Below are 22267 nucleotides of genomic sequence, written 5' to 3' on the forward strand. Positions count from 1 at the left end.
CACACTCTATAAAGATTCTGCACTGCAAGTGCACTGTGGATGAAGCTAGACAAGAACGGGGTTCAGCTACGCTTCTTCTAAGCCTTCTGTTCTTCAAGGACTAAGTTCATTTCATTTCAGTGGCTATTGCTCTAACTTGGGATCGCTCTGTTTGACTGCACTTTACTGAAGGAATGAGCAGAGACATTGCAAGAATGCTGAAAAGGACTGGGAGAAGCAATGCATTACACAGCAGCTGAACGCAGCAATCACTGGGAAAACATATCATTAAGGAAAACAGAAAACTGTTGCAAGAGGAAGAATGCGTACGTACATGCATGTGTATGCACACTGACCAAAACAGCCCAGCATCTAAATAGAGTTCAACGTGTTTCACAAAACATCAGAGGAAAGGACATCTTTCTTTGTTGTGTCTATCTTCCACTGCACTGGTAGATAAACAACCTGCCTGAACTACAGGGACAAGGAAGGAGAGGTTTTCCTCACACAAAATTTGGCTACACACCAGCTTATTTTAAGTGTACAACTTCCTCCATATATCCTCTCCTCTCACCTTAACCTTCAAATGGATTTGAAGATTTCCTGCATCCAAGCAGCTGCCTTCATGAAGCTTGCCTGGCCCAGAAAGCCCAAAAATGCAAGAGGAGTGTTTCTGCTTGGGGCAAGCACTGCTCCCGACAGCCACAGCCCTGTGCCCTGCTGAAGGGCATGCCTGCACGGAGTGGGATTCCACCATCTCCTGCAGCTTATTTCTAACCAGCTCCTGAACTCATGGCTTGATTTTCTAATACTCATTACCGCCACTGGGGCTAAAGTTTCAGAAAAAAACTCATACATAGCTAAAACTGGGATCAGCTTCTCAGAGAGCTCCACGTGTAGCTTCTCAGAGCCAAACGTGGTCCAGTTCTGGTCAGTCAGGTCCAGGGCTGAATTCTCTGACTTACCCAGAACTGTGCCACACCAAACTGCTCTAAATGATGTGCAGTTTTGTGTACTACTGAGCAGGGGACAAAGAGCCCCTAGACTTACAGAGGCATACCATCGCTGTTTGAAAATGCATCGCTCTTCAAGCTTTGCTTAGCTTGGTCAGAAGATTTTCTTTTGATATTGGCAAAAAAAGTGCATGGGCCATCAGAGTTACACTTTCTCATCTAAAACAGTGACAGTTTGCTGCATTGTGCTTAGCTTAGCAACGGGATAATGCAGTGCCTCATTGGAGAGCTGAATCCAAGGCAGAGTGGATTAATGAAGAGTGGATTGCTGCTACTCAACAGAATACTTTTCACAGCATGCGATGGTTCCCTTAATGCACTGTGCTGTTCATTGACAAGTTTATTTGCTGTAATACAAATGGTATTGCAAAATTGGCTCATGATAGCTCCCGTCGTGCTGATATCCAGTACAAGACAGTTACATAACTATGCGTATAGTTACATAAAGGGTTTATACCCTTTGTGCTTACCCCAAGCAGATACGGACTGGGTGAACTGGGAAAAATCCCCCCCATCCTTCTCCATAAAACTTGTTCTCTAATCATCAATGATACATTACCCTGAGATTTTCCTCCAAGACAAAACATTGGCTTGTGCTGCACAGGAGGCTGGACTAAATATACCTGTGCACTGCCTTTAGGCTGACAGTACTCCTAGCTAGGGGGGAAATGAGAGCTGCAGAACTAGGGCAGACCTGGAAACTGACAGCCTGAATTCTGTCCTATGTTTGGGCATGATTTACTACATGCTTCCGCTTCTTCATCTGTAAAACGTTATACAGATAACGACCAGGCACAATGAACAACACTATGGGTGAAAGCACTACCGAGTACCAAATAATACTGCAGCAGTGTCAGTGGCAGCTCTCCCTTCCTCTGTGTGGCATTACTGGCACCCAGATACTAGCTACCTTTTCAGAAGGTATTGCCACAAAGCTGTCTAAAACTGAAGACAGCTCCTGGCACAGGCTCTCTGATCTGGGGTTTGGTATAGGCCCACCTTTCCCTCTAAAAGTCCTCTCTGTTTTAAGGGGAATAAGAGATGTGATCACAAAAACCTCTGTCTTGTCCAGAGACAATGTTTGAGTGGTGGCAGGAATGACAGCTGGCCAGACTACATGGGTACCCATCATCACTGCCTTGGAGACAAACACATGGAGCACTGGCCTCCCACTGACCACCCTCCTGCAGTGCCATCTGCATCTCTAAAACCACTGAAAGCTAAAGATTTCTCACCTTTTCCATGTGAAGTTTCTATTGTCCATGTGCAGTTCAAGTTATTTGGATAAAAATCAGGAAAGCCTGGGGATAAGATGGTACCACTGGAACCACGAATGTAACCTCCACATAGAGCTGAAAAAAAAAAAACACACACAAAACAACCCATCAAAACCAGAGTCGAAACAAAGCCCAACCCATCAAAATAAAACAAAACACATACATCAAATGTCATTGTGAACTTCCTAATTGCTGCTCTGCTTTTGTAGCAGATCTGTAAATTAAGTGTTTGCCATCTTCTGCACTCCTTACCCTCACAGCTTGGCAGTGGCCTGCTCCACTGGAAGTTTGGCTCACACTCCAGGGCTTCATTGTCGCTCAGAGTGTAGCCTGAATCACAGCTGAACGTCACCAGTGCTCCCACGTAGAAATCATTCCCATGGCGCTGTCCATTTACAGGGATCCCTGGATCCAAGCAGTGGTCTGACTGGAGCTTCACAGCTGTGACAAACAAACCCATTCCCATCAGACCACTCAGTGGCTGCAGACCCTGCTGCAAGGTGCAGTTATTAGTCTGGGGGAAAGTTTACTCCTCATATAAGCTCATTTGAAGTCCTATTGATTATCCCCAAGGAAAGAGGATGAAATGGGCAGAGAAACTCAACTTCGTTTCTTTCCAAAATATATTGTGTTCCTTCTAATAATATTCTGTAGATGCTAAAATAAAAATAGAAAAAAAACCACCTCTAAACAATCAAGATGGTCAAAAAGCAGAAAGTGCTACTTGACTTGTAATAGCTTCACACTCTCAAATCACTAATAGTGCTAACTGCCTGGTGAAGGGGAGAAGCAAGTCCAACGGGTCTTTGATTGAGTCCATTGTGTGGCTGGAGAGGGTGTAATTACATGAAGAAGTTGCACTTACTTTCATATCGGATCTGAAAGCCTATATCAGAGTGGCTTTTGTCAGTGGTGAAGAGGAGGTAGAGGTAGTTGCTGGTGCTGATGAGGAACTGGGGCACCTGAGTCCCATCATAGACACCTATCAATGGGGAAGAATAGGACCGGCCATCTCGCACCTCCAGGGTGTCGTAATTCACCTCAGTCTTAAACCTGAAAGGGATGCAAAAATATGTCTGTGAAAAAAACAGCACTGCTAATTTTTCTTTATTGTAATCCTGAATGTCCTCTAATGACTAGAAGGTAGCACGGGCTATGGGATAACATATGGGTGCATTACTACTGCTTGATCTTTGGCTGGCTGAGCATGTTACTAACAACTTATCATTCCCCTCCTGTGCATTTCAGTTTCTTCCTCATCTTTCCCCTGCTTTATCTACTGATTCGGTACAGTTTTTGCAGCAACAAGCATCACATGCTATGTGAACAATTACTTCTCAGACATATGGATGAGGGTTCAAGAAAGTGTAGCCTCCTCAGAAAGTGAAATCTGGGGCAAGTCAAGAGACTCAGCACTCCTGAGTCAGGGCCAGATCCTCACCGCTGCCTCTTGCTGGCTGACTGAGCACACATGGGAGCTCAGCCTCTGAATATGTGTTCAACATGCATCTAAAACAGCACTGCAAATTAGCAGGAATTAGTCAAAACAAGAAGGGAAAAATCACCATTTTCTACTTTTTCTTCTTGGCCGTTAATGAAAACTCCACATGTTGTCAGAAGTTAATAAAAAAACAGAAAGAGAGAACCTCACTGCCAAACTTAATGCCGAGCGGTTCATCCCCTTTCCCTCTGGGGACAACTACAACCCAGCTCTGCAAGAACCACCAAAACCACCCGCTAAATCTGCAGACAGGAAACTTCTGAGAAATCCGTGGTGAGCACCTGTCAAACGTGATCTTGATGGGGTAGCCCGGCTGGGCCTCTATCACCCAGGCGCAGCTCAGGGAGTCCTTGTAGAAGCCAGGCCAGCCAGGGGACAGGATCGTTCCGCTGGGGGACGTCAGGTGGCCCCCACACGGAGCTGGGGGAAAGCAAATGACAAAAATTCAGGTAAGAAGCTGCAGCATGACCAGATATACCTGTCCCTTCCAGGCAGCACTGTCCTGACGTACAATAGCTTTCATGCATTATTGTTTCTTATGTGTTAAAAATAATCAGAAGCAGATGAAATATCGCTAGATTGGAAGAAACTGCCTGTTTAGTTTAAATTTAACATGTAGCAGTCTGCTACTATATCTCTGGGAAAGTCAGCAGCCTGACCTTGTACAGCGGCTCTAAGCGGACAGGGTATAATAATAATAATTAGATATAAAACCAGAGAAAACTGCAAGGTCAGTTTGGATTTCAGTAGCTGCAGGTGCCAGAAAATCTTTCATATCTGAGGTAATTGAGTCATGTTTTTTCTACCATAAGGGACATCACAAGACTGTGGCATTTATTCCACGTTGCGGTCCCTTGCGCCATCAGCAGAAGCTGAAGGCAGAGTATTATCTTTTCTGGAAAAAGGACACCGGTTCTGAGGGACCAGAGGTACAAAATCTTATCGTCCTAAATTGCAATGCATTGTCCTCTAAAAAAATCAGACAGGACAGAAAAGTGTGTGTGTTCCTGGGACTTTGTGGGCACCTCGCAGGCTTCATCCCCCAGGCGTTCCTTCACAGCCGGCTGAGCTATCACTGCCGGAGGCGCTCATCTCCCCGCAGCAGCAGGACCCCATTACTATCACCACTCCAGGGAACTTCCATGGGGCAGACCAAGCCTGTCGGCCCCAAAAACTTACTTCCAGGTGAGCCCTCGCAGACCAGGGCGGCCCAGCTTCCCCAGAGCAGCTGCTGAAGCCTATCCTCAGGGGCAGCCATGGTGCGAGCCCTGCACAGGCTATGAAGTGCCATACTTGATATGATCTTAAATACCTACCTAAGTCTGGGCCTAAAATCTTCACTGCTGATCTGAAGGACGCCAAATAAAAGTCAATTGATCTCCAGTGGATCTTAACTAATTATTTTTGAATAAGATGCTCCTTTCTGCCCCAAAGCTATGTAATTTCCTGTCAGGACTTCTATCCATCTTTCAGTTCTTCTTTTAAGTCTTTTTCTTTTCCACTAATTTTTTCAAGCAATGAACAGTATTTTAGATCCATATACTTCCTCTTACTTTAATAAGGCTAATCAAAACGTACACTGAATCCAGTGCACACTGAAGCGTGAGTCAAAGAGATCACCACTGTGAAAAAAAAACAAGTTAATGGCATAAGGCTATCTAAGGTTAAAGCTTTCAAATACAAAAGTTGAATAAAAGTATATTATTTAATGTATGTTTTCCTCCTACACTTGGAGATACATAAACTTAAATGCTCACACTTGTGAAAGGAACAGAAACCCTCAATCAAACCTACAGACATTTTATTGTCAGCTGCTTGCAAAAGAACAACTAGACAAGAAAATAAAAGGTCCAGCTTCTTTCTACTTAAAAGTTATTGAACACAATTGATGCCTCTTATTTCAATTTCAAAGACAATGGACTAGATTGTGTGCTTTCTGCTGCTCATCCATTTGAACAAAGCATGACCAATTACTGAAATTATTTCTCAGTATTACTTCTTTTATTCAAAGTGTTGTAAATACCAGTGCAGAGCATCACTTTTCTGAGAACAGAGAGTAGAGGAAGACTTTTCACCTCTAACGAGCTCTATTTTTTCCTTTCTTTTCTATAGCAGAAGCTTTAAAGGACTACGAGAAAGCTTTGAAATCTGCATTAATGTCTTTCATTCAACCATTTCAATTCATTTCCCCCATTTCTGTACTGGCTAGCACAGTTGTTGTGGCACGGAGATGTAGACAACATTTCTGGTTCTTGGTTGCTGGAATCAGTTAGAAGGGATTGATGTACTACACTGACAAAGACACGCTGAAGGTGTGTGTGTGTGCACGTGAATGTTTGCAGCAATGAGTTCTCTTTTCACAGTGAATATCTGTACCTTTTGCTGCTTTCATTATATAAATATTATATAACGTATTTTACATGCACCAAAAATCAGGACAGAAGACATATCTCCACCTATCTTCCATGCTCTGTTCTTTAATTCCTTTCATGACAGGAGTAGCAGGGAAGCTTTTAGCCATCAGTAAATCAAAGCCTTCTATTTATTGCCGTTATTAGAAAAATGCTTGTTTAACATGAGCTCTGTAAATAATTCTCACTGTTCCTTTTACAAAAAAAAAAAGAATTATAAATAAACTGAGTTCAGTGCTCAGTGTTTGTTGGACTAGCACTTCCTCCTCAGCAAACTCTTCTGTGCAGACAGTACCTTCCAGAGCTATACAAAATCCTGCCCGTAACTGAGAAGCTGAGGGTTAGAACAAAAGCCCAATAGTCCTTCAGGTCTTACAAACAAATGCCTCTCCCTACATGATGGCAGAGGACTGCAGCAAAGCCATCATTGTATACCCTTGCTATGGAATTACACTTCAAATCTAACCAAGCACCCTTTCATATCAACAGAAATATACCTCTTGGGCGATATTGAAACTAGAAGATTTGGATTATATGACTGGGACCTTGATAGGCAGAACTACTGACCCTTTTCCCCAAAGGCTGCAAATGTTAGGGGATGATTCTCTGTCCTGGGTGCACAAGCAGACTAGTAGGAAGGACACTAAAATTTACCTTCGCATCTGAGCACTGCATTGTTCCAGACCACGTTTCCCTCCTTCAAGATGCAGGTGATGGTTTCTGAGCCATGGGTCCTAATGAAGCCCTCATCACAAAGGAACGACACAGAGCTGCCAAGCTGGAGGCTGTCACCAAATCGCTTTCCGTTCACAGGCACGCCAGGGTCAGGGCACTCGTTATGCCTAAATGCTAAAAGGGAACGAGAAGAGGACAATAAATGATTTGTTTCCCTTAACTCTAATATAATAATCAGGCAGACCACAAGGTTAGGAATTAAACTACATTTTCACATCCTTTCTATGATGGCAATTAACACACGATCTTGCCCCCGGTCAGCCTACCCTTCTCACAGGGAAGACAAACCAGCTCGAACTTGAATCTGACCCACTATCATCCCAGCAAGGCCACTGAGTTCCACACAGACAAGTCAGCCCATGGCAGAAATCACGTTACAACCTCTTGTCTAAGCTGCTAACCAAACCAATTTTAGCAGTCGTTCACATATGGAAAAACACAAATAGAAAATAGAGTCAGATTAAAAAGAACAACTCTAAAAACACCACGGTTCATGCATCTAGATAGAAGGACATAAGCTAACCATTAATGAGAAAAGCATGTTCTGTGATTGACTGCCATATAGTCCCCAACCTTACTTATCATCATTACTAGGATAAAACGAAGGACACAAAGCAATTACCTTTCTAGGTGTTCCAAAGTTAAATATGGAATTGAACAGATACATAGCTCTCCTTAAAGGACTGCCCTTTCCATGCAGTTAAAAACTAGGCCAGCCAACCAATCAGCAAATAAGTCTACAGCCTTAATTTCCCATTAAGTGCATAATTATGTACTACATCTTCATATGCTACGAGGTGGTCTTCCGAGATGAACAGCATATAAAAGATTAAAGCCTCCAGTTTAATTATACCCACATGCTTTTAGGTTCCTTAATGCACTTGACCAAACTCAGAAGAGTTCTGGATTTCCTACAAAGCATCCTTACTGGTACAATAACTTGTTACTAGACACTGCTAAAGGGGAAAACACAGGCTGAATCTGTTCCTTGTGCTCTTGGATCTTGTAGCAATGTGTTGTCTCCTGCCTCAAACCTAAATGAAATGAACGGCAAGGTGTCGGATAAAGAGTCAGGAGCTCCCTTTTGGCAGTTCAAACAGAACAGATTAACTCGTACACTTAAGAGTTGTTTACAACAGTAAAAAATAATAATAATTTAGCTTTAAAATTACGTCATACGAGGCCACAACTCCCAGGATAGGCATGAAGCATTCAGAAATGCCTACTGCACCACTGGCTTTCTGTATGAGCTATCTCCTAACTCAACAGCATCAAGGACTCAATCTTAGGTATGTGATACTGCCACACACGATACATCATCTGATGAGCTTGCCGTAGTGTGGCAAATGATTTCTTAAGAACTCCGATTTTTATTTTTTTTTAAATAGAGGATTTGCAATCATAGCTAGAAAGGCTATTAATTTAGCTGTGCCACTAAAGGCTATTGTAACAAAGTCATTTATCAGTTCTGCTGAATAGGTTTAATAATGCTCTTTAGAAAATTACAGGACAATACGAGGATAAAATTACCGTAGCATTCATTTGAGATTTGAAGACTGGACTTACGTGAAGCCAAACATATCCATGGAAGTTTCAATGCTTTGCATTATAAGACTTTGCAACATGTTTCCTTTGGTGTTTAAAGTCCTACACACCTACAGGAGTCAGCAAATGACGGTAGTATTGACTGATGAACACAGCTATCTGAGATCTAGCAGCTGCATCAGGCTGTCCACAAAGCATCGTCTCACCTCAGCGAGCAGAATGCAGACACAAGGAGGGAAATCAAAGCCCGCAGCAAGCTGGGGACTGATGGGGGGAACAAAACCCCTGGATGCTCCATGGACAGATAATCCAGGGCCAAACTGTTTCTTGCACCGCTGGGTAATGCTAAACTACATGGCCAGAAAGAACATCTGCATGCAACTCCACGCTTGAAAGCCAATCTTCTATTACCCAACTGCAAATCAGATGTATCCCATTTTCAATCCCCCAATTTTCAGACTCACTCTGGATTTGCAATAACTTCAGTAAGATCACTCTTGCCAACAGGTACCCAGCAAGAATTTGGAGCTTAAAATGAAAACAAGAAGGAAGGATTGATCTTACTAGTGAAGGTTATGTTGAAGCCTCTCTTCTCCATGGAGTGGTCAGTCTGGAACTCCAGCCTGGCTACATGACCGCTGCTGGTCAGAGAGGAAGGGATCTGGTTTCCTGAGAAGGTCCCCAGCACCGGCGACTCAGCAGTCCCACCATCCTTCACAGCTAGGAAATCAAACTGAGGCTCCACATCAAAATCATTGAAAGCCAAGTGAATTCGGCTCTCTGGTTTAGCTATAATTAACCAAACACAGTGCAAGCTGCTTCCATATTCTTCAGGGTAATTTGGTGACAGCACAATCCCGGACGGGGTGGTGAAGTTGAAAAAGCAGGAAACTGCAATGAGAAATCACCATCAATCATGCAGCACAGTGCTCCTACAAGCTGCTGTCATGTTTCCCCCCCCCTCCTTGTCCCTTGAGCTGGGTGATTCCTGCAAATTCCCAAGTGCTTGGCTTCTCAGAAAAAATTAAAGAAAGGAAGGGCTCAGTGCTCCATTCACTGCTGGATGTCAGTGATTTATTTGCATGGGGAAGAAGTTGCTTCAAAGTGGTCTCCAGTCCCTGCTTTTGGCTGACTTGCAATTCTCCAGTCTAGCACAATGCTGCCCCTCACGTTTGTACAGGCTTTGTGCCATGCACGATGGAATATGGCTTTCTTTTTCTACAGGAAGAAAATGTCACTCAGCCAGGTGGGGATTCAGTATTTTGCAGGTGAATTCTCCTGCATATCCCCATGAGAAATCCTGCAAGAGAATCCAACATGTAACTGCAGCCAGTACAAAATAAAAAAGTTAGCTTTAGAAGGAACAATGTCTTCCATTGCGGCCACAACTCAGCACAACCTACAGGACCTGAGGATCTGAATTGAATCAGCTGTTAGCCCATGCTGAGCTCCAGGCTCCTCTGCTACCTGTACCCAAACATTTTAGTGTACTGCATGAACTGCAGATACACTTTTGAGTGCAGTACAGATTTCTCTGAGTTGCTTGAAAGCCTCTGCTTTATAGATATTATCTGAATACACCTTTCAGTTTGCTAAATGCAATTTTCATCCATGCTCCCCAACAGATGCAGCTGCACCCAGGCAGCCTCAGTGCACTCTGAATTCCTCACCTTCAGACTATTCCCATCCTGGATTAAATATTTATACGATCTGGCAATAAACTGACAACTCCTTTGAGAAGTTTTACCTTTGTCCATCTCCGTGGGCAGCTGTTTCCACCTGTGCCAAAAGGAGCACTGAAAAATGAAGGCTGCTGTTTTGGTGGCAATTTTGCTGCATGGCATGAGGAATAGCCCCAGACCCTTCCTGGTCCTCCCCAAGTGCCAGGAGCTTGGAAACCTCAAAGCAAGCACTGGCTAGCTGCAACCTACCGTTCAGGTGTAGGGGCAGCTCCTCCCCTTCCCATTGCAAATAAATCACTGACTTCTGCTGGGCCAGCACGGCACCAAAACGAGGGATCAAACTGGACTGCCATTCCCATGGAAATAATTAAAAGCAGTCTTAAAATGAAGTTGTGGGGAAGAGTGCGTATGAAACAAATTTTAGCTCTCAAGAGTTTTCAATATATACTGTATTTCAGCTGACAAGGTCCATTAATTTGGGAAAGCAAGGCTGCATTTTAAGTGGTACCTATTCAATGTTTTTGATACTTTATGTATGTATGCTTTACTCATCATCTTCCCCACCACGCACCCTTGGGGTAAAATCCATTACTTAGAACATAGATCTCACTAATTCCTGGCAAAAGGACATCACACAGAGAATAAAACTGGTTTTAGTTTGGCATTTATACAATTATTTGGTTCAATGCTCACCCTCCCTCCATTATTTCCCCTCCATCTTCCTTCAACGCTTAATGGCTTCAGATCAAATAGGATGGACGTTACCATGACGTTATCAAGGCTAAGAGCTACACAATCCATTTCCTGCTCTCAGCAACAAAGAGAACAGATTAAAGAGAAAAACTGCAAAATATCCTCAGGATTTAGGTTCTTTACTAGTTGCTGAAATATCAAGGGATGCTGTCAAATATTTCTGTCAGCATAAACTCGGTATAACCTGCCTACGAATCCTTATTGAAAATAAATGCATTCACACACAGAGAAACATCTTAGCAGTAAGAACTCCGCACAGGTGCTACGTATCTCCTATAGTTTTTCAGATCCAAAGAGGTAAATTAGCATTCACACAAGACCTACAGCATTACATAGCCAGCAACAGAGAGGTACGGTTGCTGGCGCAGCTATTACGGCCCAGTGCTGGTGGCTCATCACTTCAGGAAATAACAACAACAAAGAACTTGCTGACAAAAGAGAGAAAAGCAGAGTGAGGGGAGAATATGAAATTAACCTTTGTTAGATAATTTAAAATGACAGATTAAATAACAGCCCAAACCCCCCAAAGTCTGCACTGCAGGGAACTATAACTTTGATGTTCCATGAAACAAAATAAAAGCGTAGGAGACAGCCAAGTCATGGGCTGCAGGATGGAGGCCACAGCTGTGGCAGGACACCAGCATACGAGCTCCCCATGGGGGGCACTCAGCTTTGCCTCCCCGAGGGTCACCATCCTGCTGGCAGGTCAGGGGCACGTCCACCCCGGGAAGCGACAACTGATGCACCAGGTTCGCTATCATGTCTGCAATATTAAAAAAATAAATCTAGAAAATCTTAAGCAAGAGAGGTTTTTCTTCAGTTTGAGAGTTGGTTTTTTTGGCTGGGGCTGCTCTGGACAGAGCTGGCGCTGTGATCCCACTCCAAGCTCCCTGCTTTATCAGAAGCGCTTTGCCGGACGCTCAGATTGAAGCAGCAGCTGTTTAACAACACGTCAAGGACAGTGAAATGTGCTATCAGAACAAAGATGATAGTACCCAGGAAAGGTGGAAGACAGCTGAGCATTACCTGTCTCATGCTGTTTTGCGCATCCGAGACAGGCAGGAGCAAAGTGCCCCCAAGGAGCGAGCAGTCATCTCAACCAGCAGACAGACAGAGGGCAGCCCTGATGCCTGCAGCCCGTCTGTCAGGACCGCTGAATTAGGAATATCTGCGACTCCGAGGCCTTGAGCTAAGAGAGTTAAATTAATATTTATTATGGTTATACTTATACTTTATGAGAGGACATTTCATTATGTGCATAGCAGAGGTTCAAATTTGTACTGACCTTTATCAATTATTACTGATGAAGTAATGCAAAAGCAATTAGAAAAATGCCTTTATTAAATACAGCAGAATAAGTCACAGCAAAACCTAGTAGAAACAGTAGAGTACCTGAGAAAGCCAATGAGACCCACGTCATTAACAGATGAGTAAAAGATGTTTATTCATCACAAACATTATCAATATTCTGCCTTCATTTAGAGTAGGAAGACAGGGGAGGAACAGCTCCTCGTTTCTTGTCTTAGAAAGCCAAGTGGGACACATGGCTGTGGCGAGAGGACGCTGCCCCATGCTCCCTGTGCGCAATGCTCATGGCTGAGCCGAACACAGAAGCTATCCGACAATTTATTCTCCAGCACAGCTGCTTGTTTCTGTGCTTTCAGCCTGGAGCAATTTCTGCATTTGTCTGGTCAGTGTAAGCACAGCTTGCTTCTCTTTGCCTTCCAAAGATCCTGCCTCCTCAGATCATCTCGCTTCTGCTTCAAGGCACACCCGATGGCCCCAGACACCTCATTCTCTGCTCATCCTGCACATGAGAATCTAGGGTGGATCCTAGGGAGAGCGCACACCTGCGGCAGGTGGAAACAGGAAAGGCACCAGATTCAGGAGCTGAAAACAAATCAGGGAATCACTGTATTAAGTTCAGTCTCCATGGAAACAACAAAAAATCGCGACTTCTCTCTCAGCTTTTGGATATCATTCCCACAGTCTCTGACCACTTGGGATGGAGCTTGAAGATGGTAACATACTTTCTGCCTTATTTTCCATTTTTAAGTAAATTCCTCCTCTAGGCATAGCTTGGTGATGGACTGGAAAAACAGGACCTCAGCAGGAGCCTGGTTAATAACTGACGCCTCACTCTGGGAACCGTATGTCCCAAATAGCTAACAGAGCTGGAAGCTCAGGGCACTGGCTCCAGCTGCGAAGCAAAGTACTTTACATTTCGTATTTTCCTCTTTCTGTATCTGCTCTTTCAGTAAACATATCTGCATCACAATGCGTTTTCCTTCTTAAACCCTGAGGCACCAGCAGGGCAAGTGGGAGGTGAGAGAATAGTCTGGAGCAAACATTAACTGGGAGAACATTTTTGCATTACAGAGCAACAAACTCTTCAGCTCACTCTGATGGAGTAGCTGTCACTGCCAGCGTGCGGCTGACCGGGGGCGGGAGAGCACGTATGTTAAAGAAAAGGAAAGAAAATGGGTGGGGTTTCATAAATTTGAGGAAAAATATCATCCGTGAACTTAACATAGGCTGAACAGAAGCCTCTGTGAATGTGGAAGCGAGCTACAATACCAAAGCAGGTCTTATTCCTACCCACTCAAAACAGGAGCAGTGACTGGGTTACCAGGAATAACGTAAGCTTCTTAAAACTTACTGGAAGATGCTGATCCCACTACAGCAGTGTTGGGCTGCTTGTCTGCCAAGGTTTCTGCAGCCATCTGTTATTCAGGAGGTGCTCCAAGGCTTCTGCATGATGACGAGATCTTTCTTGTATGCCCCTGACTATTTTAGAGGAACTCTCCCCCGCACTGCAGTTCAGACCTACTGTCTCTGTTGGGAATCAGTGGTGGTGTCCACAAGAAGATGAAGCTGAATTGGGACTTTTTGGCAAAACCCTCGAAGCAGTCTAGCACTAGGAGTGTTGGTAGCGGTCCTGTTATGCACCTTTTTCTTTTTGCTCCTTCACAGTTTAGCAGAGGATCCTTCCTCTGCTGCAGCACTAGAAGCTGCCAGACAACTGTTGCTACACATTTGTCTTCTGCAGGTTGGAAGCTGCTTGTGCAACAGGCCAGGACTTGAGTCTCTCTCTCTCCAGAAGTCCCACTTCTCTGCACATCTGGTGCTGAAGGCTGACTGCTGTAAAACAACAAGTGCGAGGCTCCCACAAGCACGCGACTGCAAGAGGGGTGACAGCAGCTGCGATTAGGTGCAGCAGAGGGTGTGCAGGCAGGTTCAGCCACATGTGAAGCACTGGCTGTGGGAAGCAGTAGAAAGAGCCTCAAAGATAAACTTGCACACATCACCTCTGCCTGCAAATCAGAAATGTCCCACTGCAGCTTGATCAAACACCGATATTAACATAAAGCAAGTCAGGCATAAGGAAACTTCTCTGCAGACCAAATTAAAGACAGTAACATAATCCACGCCCCATTCCTGTTTTCTGGGTATAGAAAAAAAGGAAAGAGATAGAAACAGCCTCCTTGTCTGATAAAATCAGCAAGCAGCACTTCAGATTCAGCCTCACATGAAGAGTCAACGCATCGTGCTGAGCCACAGCAGCCAGGAATATGGACAGATGCCTTGGCACAGGACAGTTCATTTACACCAGCATGAAACCCTATCAGAGTAACAATTCAACTGATTCAAGCAGTAAAATAACAAGCATGGAGACAGCCCAGTAACGTGCAACCTCCTCATCAGCGCTGAGAGCGCAGCCGGGGGCACCGCTGGTGCCTGCGTGCTCAGTGCTGGGGCCTGACGCTTCTGCCAGGGGCCTGACGCCGGTGCTCACCACGCGCGGGCTCTCTGCAGCCAGAGTGTCCCTGCTGCAGCTGTGAGAGCTGCCCGTGTCTGCTGGAACACCTCCGTCCCAATGTGGCAACCCCACCTCGTACCTTCTGGTCTTTCTGCATCTTTCTCACTGAAGTAGACTGACTGCACAAGTACCTGGGCAGAACTCAGTGACCAAGTGAGGAGAAAGCAGGCTCCAGGCTGACCCAGGTGGACCTCAGCTTCCTTCAGTATCAACACAAGGGAAACAGAGCAACCGAACTGAGCAGTGTCGTGCTGGAAGACATGCAGCTTGTCTGGCACAACTTGCAAGGCAGAAAAATAGCAGCCCCCAGGTTAAAGTCACAGAAAAGGAAAACAAAAAGAAAATTCTCATATAGGCTACACCAAAAACATGGCTGGGGAGTATGGGGGCCAATCAGTATGTAATTCACTGTAACTAAGTGCATTCCTGCCCAGCACAGCACTTAAACATGTATGTCTCCTTAAGCAAACATTTACATCTCAACGCTCTGATAAACTGGAACTGCAGTGCAGAACTAGGACTTCAAGGGAAAATGCCCTGCTTAATTTTGAGAACGGAATGGTCTTACATGGCTGCAAACGTGAAACAAGGTTCTTAACAAAAGCTACAAATCCCACATGTATACAGAGATCATGGTAATCCTGCCTTCATTTAATTTGCTTCACCTACTGCTGGATAAAGAAAGGGTCTCAGTGGCTCAGGGGAACAGGCTGGAGATAAGGAGTATTTCACCACTGATTTGCTGCTTTGAACTCAACTCGGGTCAACGGTGAGCAGAAGGCGTTACCAGGTCCTGAAGGACACATCTCTTGCACAAACGCACAAGCCACCTCAGCCCTGGAAGTGGCCTCAGCAGAGTACAAGCCCTTTCCTGGGCAGGCTTCCAGCTGCGTAAGCCCAGAACGTGACCGGCTGCTTTGCTGAAGTGAGGGTGAACGTGTTTTGGTAGGGGAAGGTTGCCTACCCATTCCATATTCCAGTTTGCTTGGCAGAGGTGATTAGAGCATCCCTCTGCCATAATTTCAGGAACTTTCTATCTTCATAAAAAGCATCAACTGAAAAAACAAACCAACAAAAAAACCAACCAACAACAAAAACCACAAAACAGCTTGTAATTATAAATTAATACAGTTCCTATATTTCTTTAAATTCCACTGGAAACATCTGCATCTACAAGAATATAGGAAAAGGAAATGGGAATAATGACCAACTAACGATTTAATTTTGAACTAAATGAAAAACTTGTCAAGAGATACAGAATTACATGGTTCTGTTCAGCACATTGCTGGGAAAACATCTACTGCATTTGCACTGCTGGCTACAAATCCCGAATGTTAGTACCAGACAGGGTGCACAACAGGCTAGCTACTCAGCTCAAAAGTAAGATCTGCACTCTTTGCAAAGAGGAGCTAAGATTATTCAGCAGGTATAGCATGCAAATATGGGATTAACAAAAGAAGTAATTACTAGTAAGGAGGAGATAGATTTTATACTGCTGTTAAAGAAAATCAGATGTTCAGAAAGACTGGAAAAATGCAGAAAACCCCATTTTCTCTGAAGATGACTGTGTTAGTGCTGTACATCTGTGTGCAAGGACAGGGGATCCTGAGCTCTGCCAAACTGCTAGTGCAGGGAACTTGGAGACAACTCTCAACAACGAAGGATCGTGTTGGTGCTCAGTGGGGACAGGGTGAATGCAAGGCCCTCAACAAGGCACCGCAGACCTCCAGCACCAGCAGGCATGCTGATAGCGGGGTCACTGCAAGCCACAGCAACTGTGAGCAGCTCGGTGAGGAGAAAAGGGCTGTGGCTGAGGTTTCCAAGTGAACAAGAAGGGAAAGAAGCATAACATCTGCTCCAAAGCCAGAGGAGAAAACACACAAATTAATGTAATTTCAATTGGAAGTGCTTTGGGACATGCCTTCTGCCTCTGTACAAAGGAGCACTATGCATGACTACTGCTTTAAGCGGGGCTGTAATACAAATAAAGTTAATGATCACGTAAACCCCTCCATAAACTAGTGGAGTACCCTGTAATGACAGTCAGAACAATGGACCAAGTCTCTGGAGGATTCCAAAATACCCTGAGACAGCACAACTCAGATTATGGCCCCTCCATTTGAACATACACACACACACATGCAAGCACATGCCCTTATTTATCGCCAGCCTTTGTGCAGTTCCAGTCAATCAATGCCAAACAAATACCCCTCAGTTCAGCACAGAAACCTCCACCCCCAGGTTTCCACAATGCGCTGTGATCAGAATCTAGGCACTGTTTTATTTCTCTAAGTGTTGTTTAACTCTAAACCACTTGACGGGCCCAGAAAACAAGTCTGGGATCAATCAGTTAAACTCGTATCAGGAAGTTAAGTTGTTTTCAGAAATTACTCTCCCAGAGCAACTGACAGAGGATAGTTAGGAGAAGGCAAAAACTTTGCCTTTATTCACTGAGATGGTTACAAAGGACATATATCCTATAGCAGTTTATGCCATAAATACCTATCACGAGACAACAGTATTGTTTGGCGCAAGGAACCGTTCAGCTAAAGGTGCAGGGCTGAAACCTTGGGAGTTGTAGGTCCCAGACCCGTGGGAAGAGGGCTGCAGGGATGGGGAGGTGCTGGAGAGGGACAGCTGGGAACCTCGTTCCTTGACTTACTGAGCAGCTGCAGAAGCCCCCTGAGAACACTGTCCTCCTGCAGTGGGGATGTCAGCCCTTCCTTTCCTTAGCAAGGAAACAGGTTTTGGCCATATAAAGTGTTTCGTTACAGGGCTTTCCACTGCTGTATTTCACATAAAATTCAGATAATGTGTTTTTCCCTGCTATATATGAGTATGTTTAAACAGTAATTCCAACCATATGCTTGGAAGTTATAGCACTACTGAAATGCCCTGCTCCCCGACTACGTCTGTCCGGACATTTATCATCACTTTCACTGCAATATCTGAACAACTCACCAGCTCCCCATGATAGCTGTAATTATGGGCTGGTTCCCCATTTGTAAACTTAATAATCTCCTCAGCCACAGGTAACTGTAGACTTCAGCTCGAATATTATACCTCTTACAAGTTCCTCCCATCAGAGCACAAACTTTATCTAAGTAGCACAATGGTTTCCCTTAGGTAGCATTTATCCACCTGACACCTCTTAAGCCCCTTTTGCTGTCCTTCGAGACTTCAAGAAAACCAAATGTGGCTCTGAAAGAAAGCAATGGCTTGGGTTATATCGGGTTATGAGAGCTGCCTTAGCCTCTGACAGGTATCACAGTCCTGTAACTTTGAAAATGCAAAGTCAGGGAAGGATAGTAACTACAAATATGATTTGAGCACTACAAGGTGTGGCAGAAAAGACAGAAAGAGGTCTTCAGTATGCACTCATCACAGATACCCAGACAACCACACAGCGCGGAAGCAGACACCAAGTTCAGAGCATACACACAGACAGATGACTGTGCCACAGTTACCCATCCAGTTACAGTACTAGAGGTTCTCAGGCTCAGAGCAATTGTTTTAAGTATCTCAGATCATCAGCAATAACCTAAACAAATAGAGCAAGGCCGAGGATACCTTGCTTAGGAAGGCTTTAGCTGAGAACACGCATCAAGAAGTCTTGCAAAGTTTCTCCAGTGACCTACGTGCTCACCCTGAACAATTGCTGGGATGCAATGACAACAAGGAGGATGAAGATGGTAGCTCTGTTATCATGAAGGCACAGTCACAAATTAAGAATCCATTGCAATAAGCAAATGCATGACTTAAATAGTTTGTGTTGCTTTGTCATCGAAGCCCCAGGAAATGAGTTCTCCACAATAAATTCTGTCTGCTCATAAATCATTTGCTTAAGACAGCAGGATGCACCGTAGCACACTGTTTAATCTCCTTCTGCATTTGTCATGCATTTGCAGCCAGTATCAGAAGCACCAAATTGTTTGCATATTCCCACTAGCATCACATAAATCAGGTTACCTTATTTTCCCACTGATACCCAACACATTTAATGGTCTCCCAGCATTTACAGAGAGTTGTCACTAATCCCACTACACATTTCATGCCAGGTTATACATTTTGTCACGTCACCTCTTCTGATTCACGCACACTAATATGATGCTGTCTAGAATAATCAAACCTGAAGGCAGGGGAGTGAAGGTGTAAGAAGGTTATGAAATACTTTTTCCACTATCTACCCGCTGACTTGCTGGCTCATAAGTATCCAAAACTGGAGGATCTCAGAAAACAGCATACAATGACATTATTTTAACTAAAAAATTCATGCCCATGCTACACATTGCATGGACTGCTGATTGTTGGAAGACTGGAGCTTGATTTGATGGTCCTGTTCACTATCTACCTACAAAAAAAATAGCCTAACTTTGCTGGGAAGCCTCTGCTCTACTACTGTGAAAAAATCACCTGATAACAGCCGCGAACAACAGGTTTAGTCTCCCTGCAAACTGTCAGCAAGAACCTCAACCAAACCATCAGCTGTTTTTATGAATTCATCTTCTGGGAAATGAGAAAAAACTTCTGAAGCTAAGCACAGAAATGGTCTAATGCTTCCCACTTCAGAGATAACCAGGGAAACTACATTTTCCTCATTAGCATCTTTAGCTGATTTGCTTATAGAGAAAACCAAGTAGGTAGAAAGTCATTGCAACTGGAAAAGGCAAAACTCAGAGATAATTGCTTCTTTTCTCCACATATACATACACAAATGCTCAGAGATTAAATCTCAGTTCGAAAAGAAAGGCACTTACTTGAAAATGGATTTCCACCTTCTCCCATAAAACGCCAGTATGGGGATGCTAAAGCCCCTGCTTCCCCTGCAACTCCTGGAGAGCCCAGATTCAACTCTAAAGCCACAGGGTTTGACCCACCGACTGCACCCCCCATCAGCTGCATAACGCCTTTGGCGCGGATCAAGTTCTGCCATGCCATAAATGACCATTTTATACTGGAGTATCTAACAGCAGTGTATGTATTTATCTGTATAGTAAATACACAGTTACCATTTGTTAACTCTCTATCCTTTTTCCTCTTATTTGTCCTCTGTCACTCAACTGTTGTTTTTTTTGTAGGTTCAGCCTCACTCCACTAGAGCACAGTATTTGTTTAAAGACACAGAATTTAGCATAGCTAACTAAGTAGAGATGGAACAGAAAGAAGAGTTTGTTTGTCACCAGTTGCAGAAAATATAGACACTTTTGTGAGTTTTAGTAACGCTCAAATACAACACTTTCTGAATGAAGGTTCAATCAATATAATAACACAGACTGCCCACTGCATCTTCAAAGGGCAGTGAGACCATTAAAAACCCAATGGGAACTGAGCGCATAACTCCCCATTTATATCCATTTAGAAAATCCCCATTTTAGAAAATTTTATCTTCACTCACCACTGAGAGCAGAATATCCTATTCCTGCTGAGAACTCATACAACAAATTAAAAATTGAGGCCCAGCAGCAGGGAGCCTGAATACTGTCAGGTAATGAAAGAAAATGAAACAGCTGAAAACAGAATCAAATTCAATAGATTTAAATTTTGTTGTTGTTGTTGATGCCCCATCTTGGATACAAAAAATCCTACTTGCTCTGCAGAATTCACGTGAACCCAAAAGCCAGGAGGGCAGATGGGCAGAGCAGAGGGCACGCGGTGCCAGCACGGGGCCACATCTGGATTTGGATGCTGTCCCCCTCGCACTTCCCCTCCTGCTGAGAACCAAACCAAACGCTCCCCACGGCTTCAGCTATCTGAGCACAGCATACAGCCATACTATGTGACCACCTCAGCACACAGGGAAAATATTTTAGAGCCATCTCCTCACTGACTTACAAACACAGACTGGTTTCTGAGCAGACCACTGGCTACTCTTTTGGCAGGTAATTGTTTTCTGTCCCTTCAACTCAAAGGCAGGCTGGCACTCAAACTTCAAACTGTCCCCATGGCGGAATGTGGATCCTTCTCTTCTGCCGTAGGCCGGGATCCCAGGATCACCACAGCTCCCTTGGTCGATCTCTGAAAGAAAGTAAAACAAATATTGCTGGGGGCAAGCTCTGACACGGAGCTGGCGCGGTGCTGTCAACTCGCAGCTCTGGCAGAGCCATCATAGCCCCAGGAGAGCGCCTGTGCCCCTGCAGCACGCAGGGCAGCAGCGGTGCCAAGCACATCGGGACCCGACATAACACGAATTTCAGTGCTGTGACTCTGGAAGGCCTTCCCTCCTAACAGCCTGTCCTAGCTGCACCCTCATCCTTAAAGTAATCATAGCCTAATGAAAAAGAGGGATATCCCAGGAGATCCAGTTCTGCATTTGCTTCAGGGATGTGGTTTAAAACAGACACACCATCGTGTCACTTAGTGTGAGCAAACCTTCGATTCCTCCAGCCATGAGGATATGGGCACAGTGTGTTTGCTGGATTGCTGTGTTTGCTCTCTCCCTCCCTTACTACCCTGTTTTCATTTCCACGTGTGGTCCTGAAGGCGACAGCTGACACCTTCTTGCACGAAAACATGCAGTTAATCTCTTGCTGTGCATGTATTTTGACTTCAAGTAAATCACAGACACAATTTTCTGTTATCTGCTGCTCCATACAATTTCATTTCAAAAGGGTCCCCTGCACTGTATCACTACTAGCTACAAAACTTCATTCCTTTACAGCCTTCTTAGTGCTCCCACAGTATTCATCTGCTTCACATTCATCTCGTCTTCCAGCCTTCTCTAGTTTTTTATCCCCATCATCTGTGATCAGCTTTGCTGTCTTTTCTCCCCGATTTCAATTTCTTACACCAAATTGGAAACTTCTTTTGTGACATTTTCTTTACAGAAGAAAATCGTATAATCCAAGATTTGCATTACTCCATCTAATATTCCAATTTGGTTTGAATAACAAGCACCACCTCATTATTATACTGACTTCAGGCTACTTAGATACAGGTGTATTATGAATAGAAGTCATGAAAAGGCACCTAGCTTCTGCTACTGCTCTATGCATCTTGAACTAAAAAGTCACTGCCAGGTAACGAAGCATTCCCAAAATAATTTAACATAAATTAATATTAATAGAAAAGTTTTCATGAAATATGTTTCTTTTTTTTGCCTGTCAGTGAAAACAGTTTGCCAGGATTTATGCCTCTTCCTGCAGGCTTTGAAAATCCGTACATTGAAGATTTGTACTTGTGTATGAGGGACAAAAACAAAACAGTTCATATCGCAAAGTAGAACTGAACTTACATTGCTCTACAAAAAAGAGACGGCGTGAATCACAGAAAGAAAACTGAGCTTCAAGACTCAAGAAACAGTAACGAGATCAAAGGGTGGAATGCATATTTTAAACACGCATCATTGTGACCTGACAGAGACACAGGGAGCTGATAACTTTTCCTGCTAGAAGCCAACAGCCCTTAAAAAATTATTTTTTGTCATGTCATTCTTTCTCGCACATTGAAACACGATACTAGCAAGTCTTACTCATGGCAAGCTGTCCTGCAGGGTGCCTTTCGTCCAGTTGCTGCCTGTTCTGAAGCCTGCGACAGCGGTGGGTTCCGAGTTGC

At 44.1% G+C, this 22267-nt stretch overlaps 1 protein-coding gene across 1 annotated transcript in view; it reads right to left on the reverse strand.

The window, feature by feature from the left end:
• The window catches only part of CSMD2 (CUB and Sushi multiple domains 2), a 290461-nt gene that overhangs the window by 107604 nt on the left and 160590 nt on the right, over window positions 1-22267 (reverse strand). The window contains exons 13-19 of the mRNA XM_035562044.1: window positions 20549-20731; window positions 9026-9352; window positions 6836-7030; window positions 4052-4190; window positions 3135-3322; window positions 2522-2710; window positions 2228-2344 (exon numbers count right to left, since the gene is read on the reverse strand). Coding sequence (XP_035417937.1) covers window positions 2228-2344; window positions 2522-2710; window positions 3135-3322; window positions 4052-4190; window positions 6836-7030; window positions 9026-9352; window positions 20549-20731 — 1338 coding nt within the window. The remainder of the gene's footprint in view (window positions 1-2227; window positions 2345-2521; window positions 2711-3134; window positions 3323-4051; window positions 4191-6835; window positions 7031-9025; window positions 9353-20548; window positions 20732-22267) is intronic.

Source organism: Cygnus atratus, chromosome 23 (genome assembly GCF_013377495.2).
Source record: "Cygnus atratus isolate AKBS03 ecotype Queensland, Australia chromosome 23, CAtr_DNAZoo_HiC_assembly, whole genome shotgun sequence".
Taxonomy (NCBI): Eukaryota; Metazoa; Chordata; class Aves; order Anseriformes; family Anatidae; genus Cygnus; species Cygnus atratus.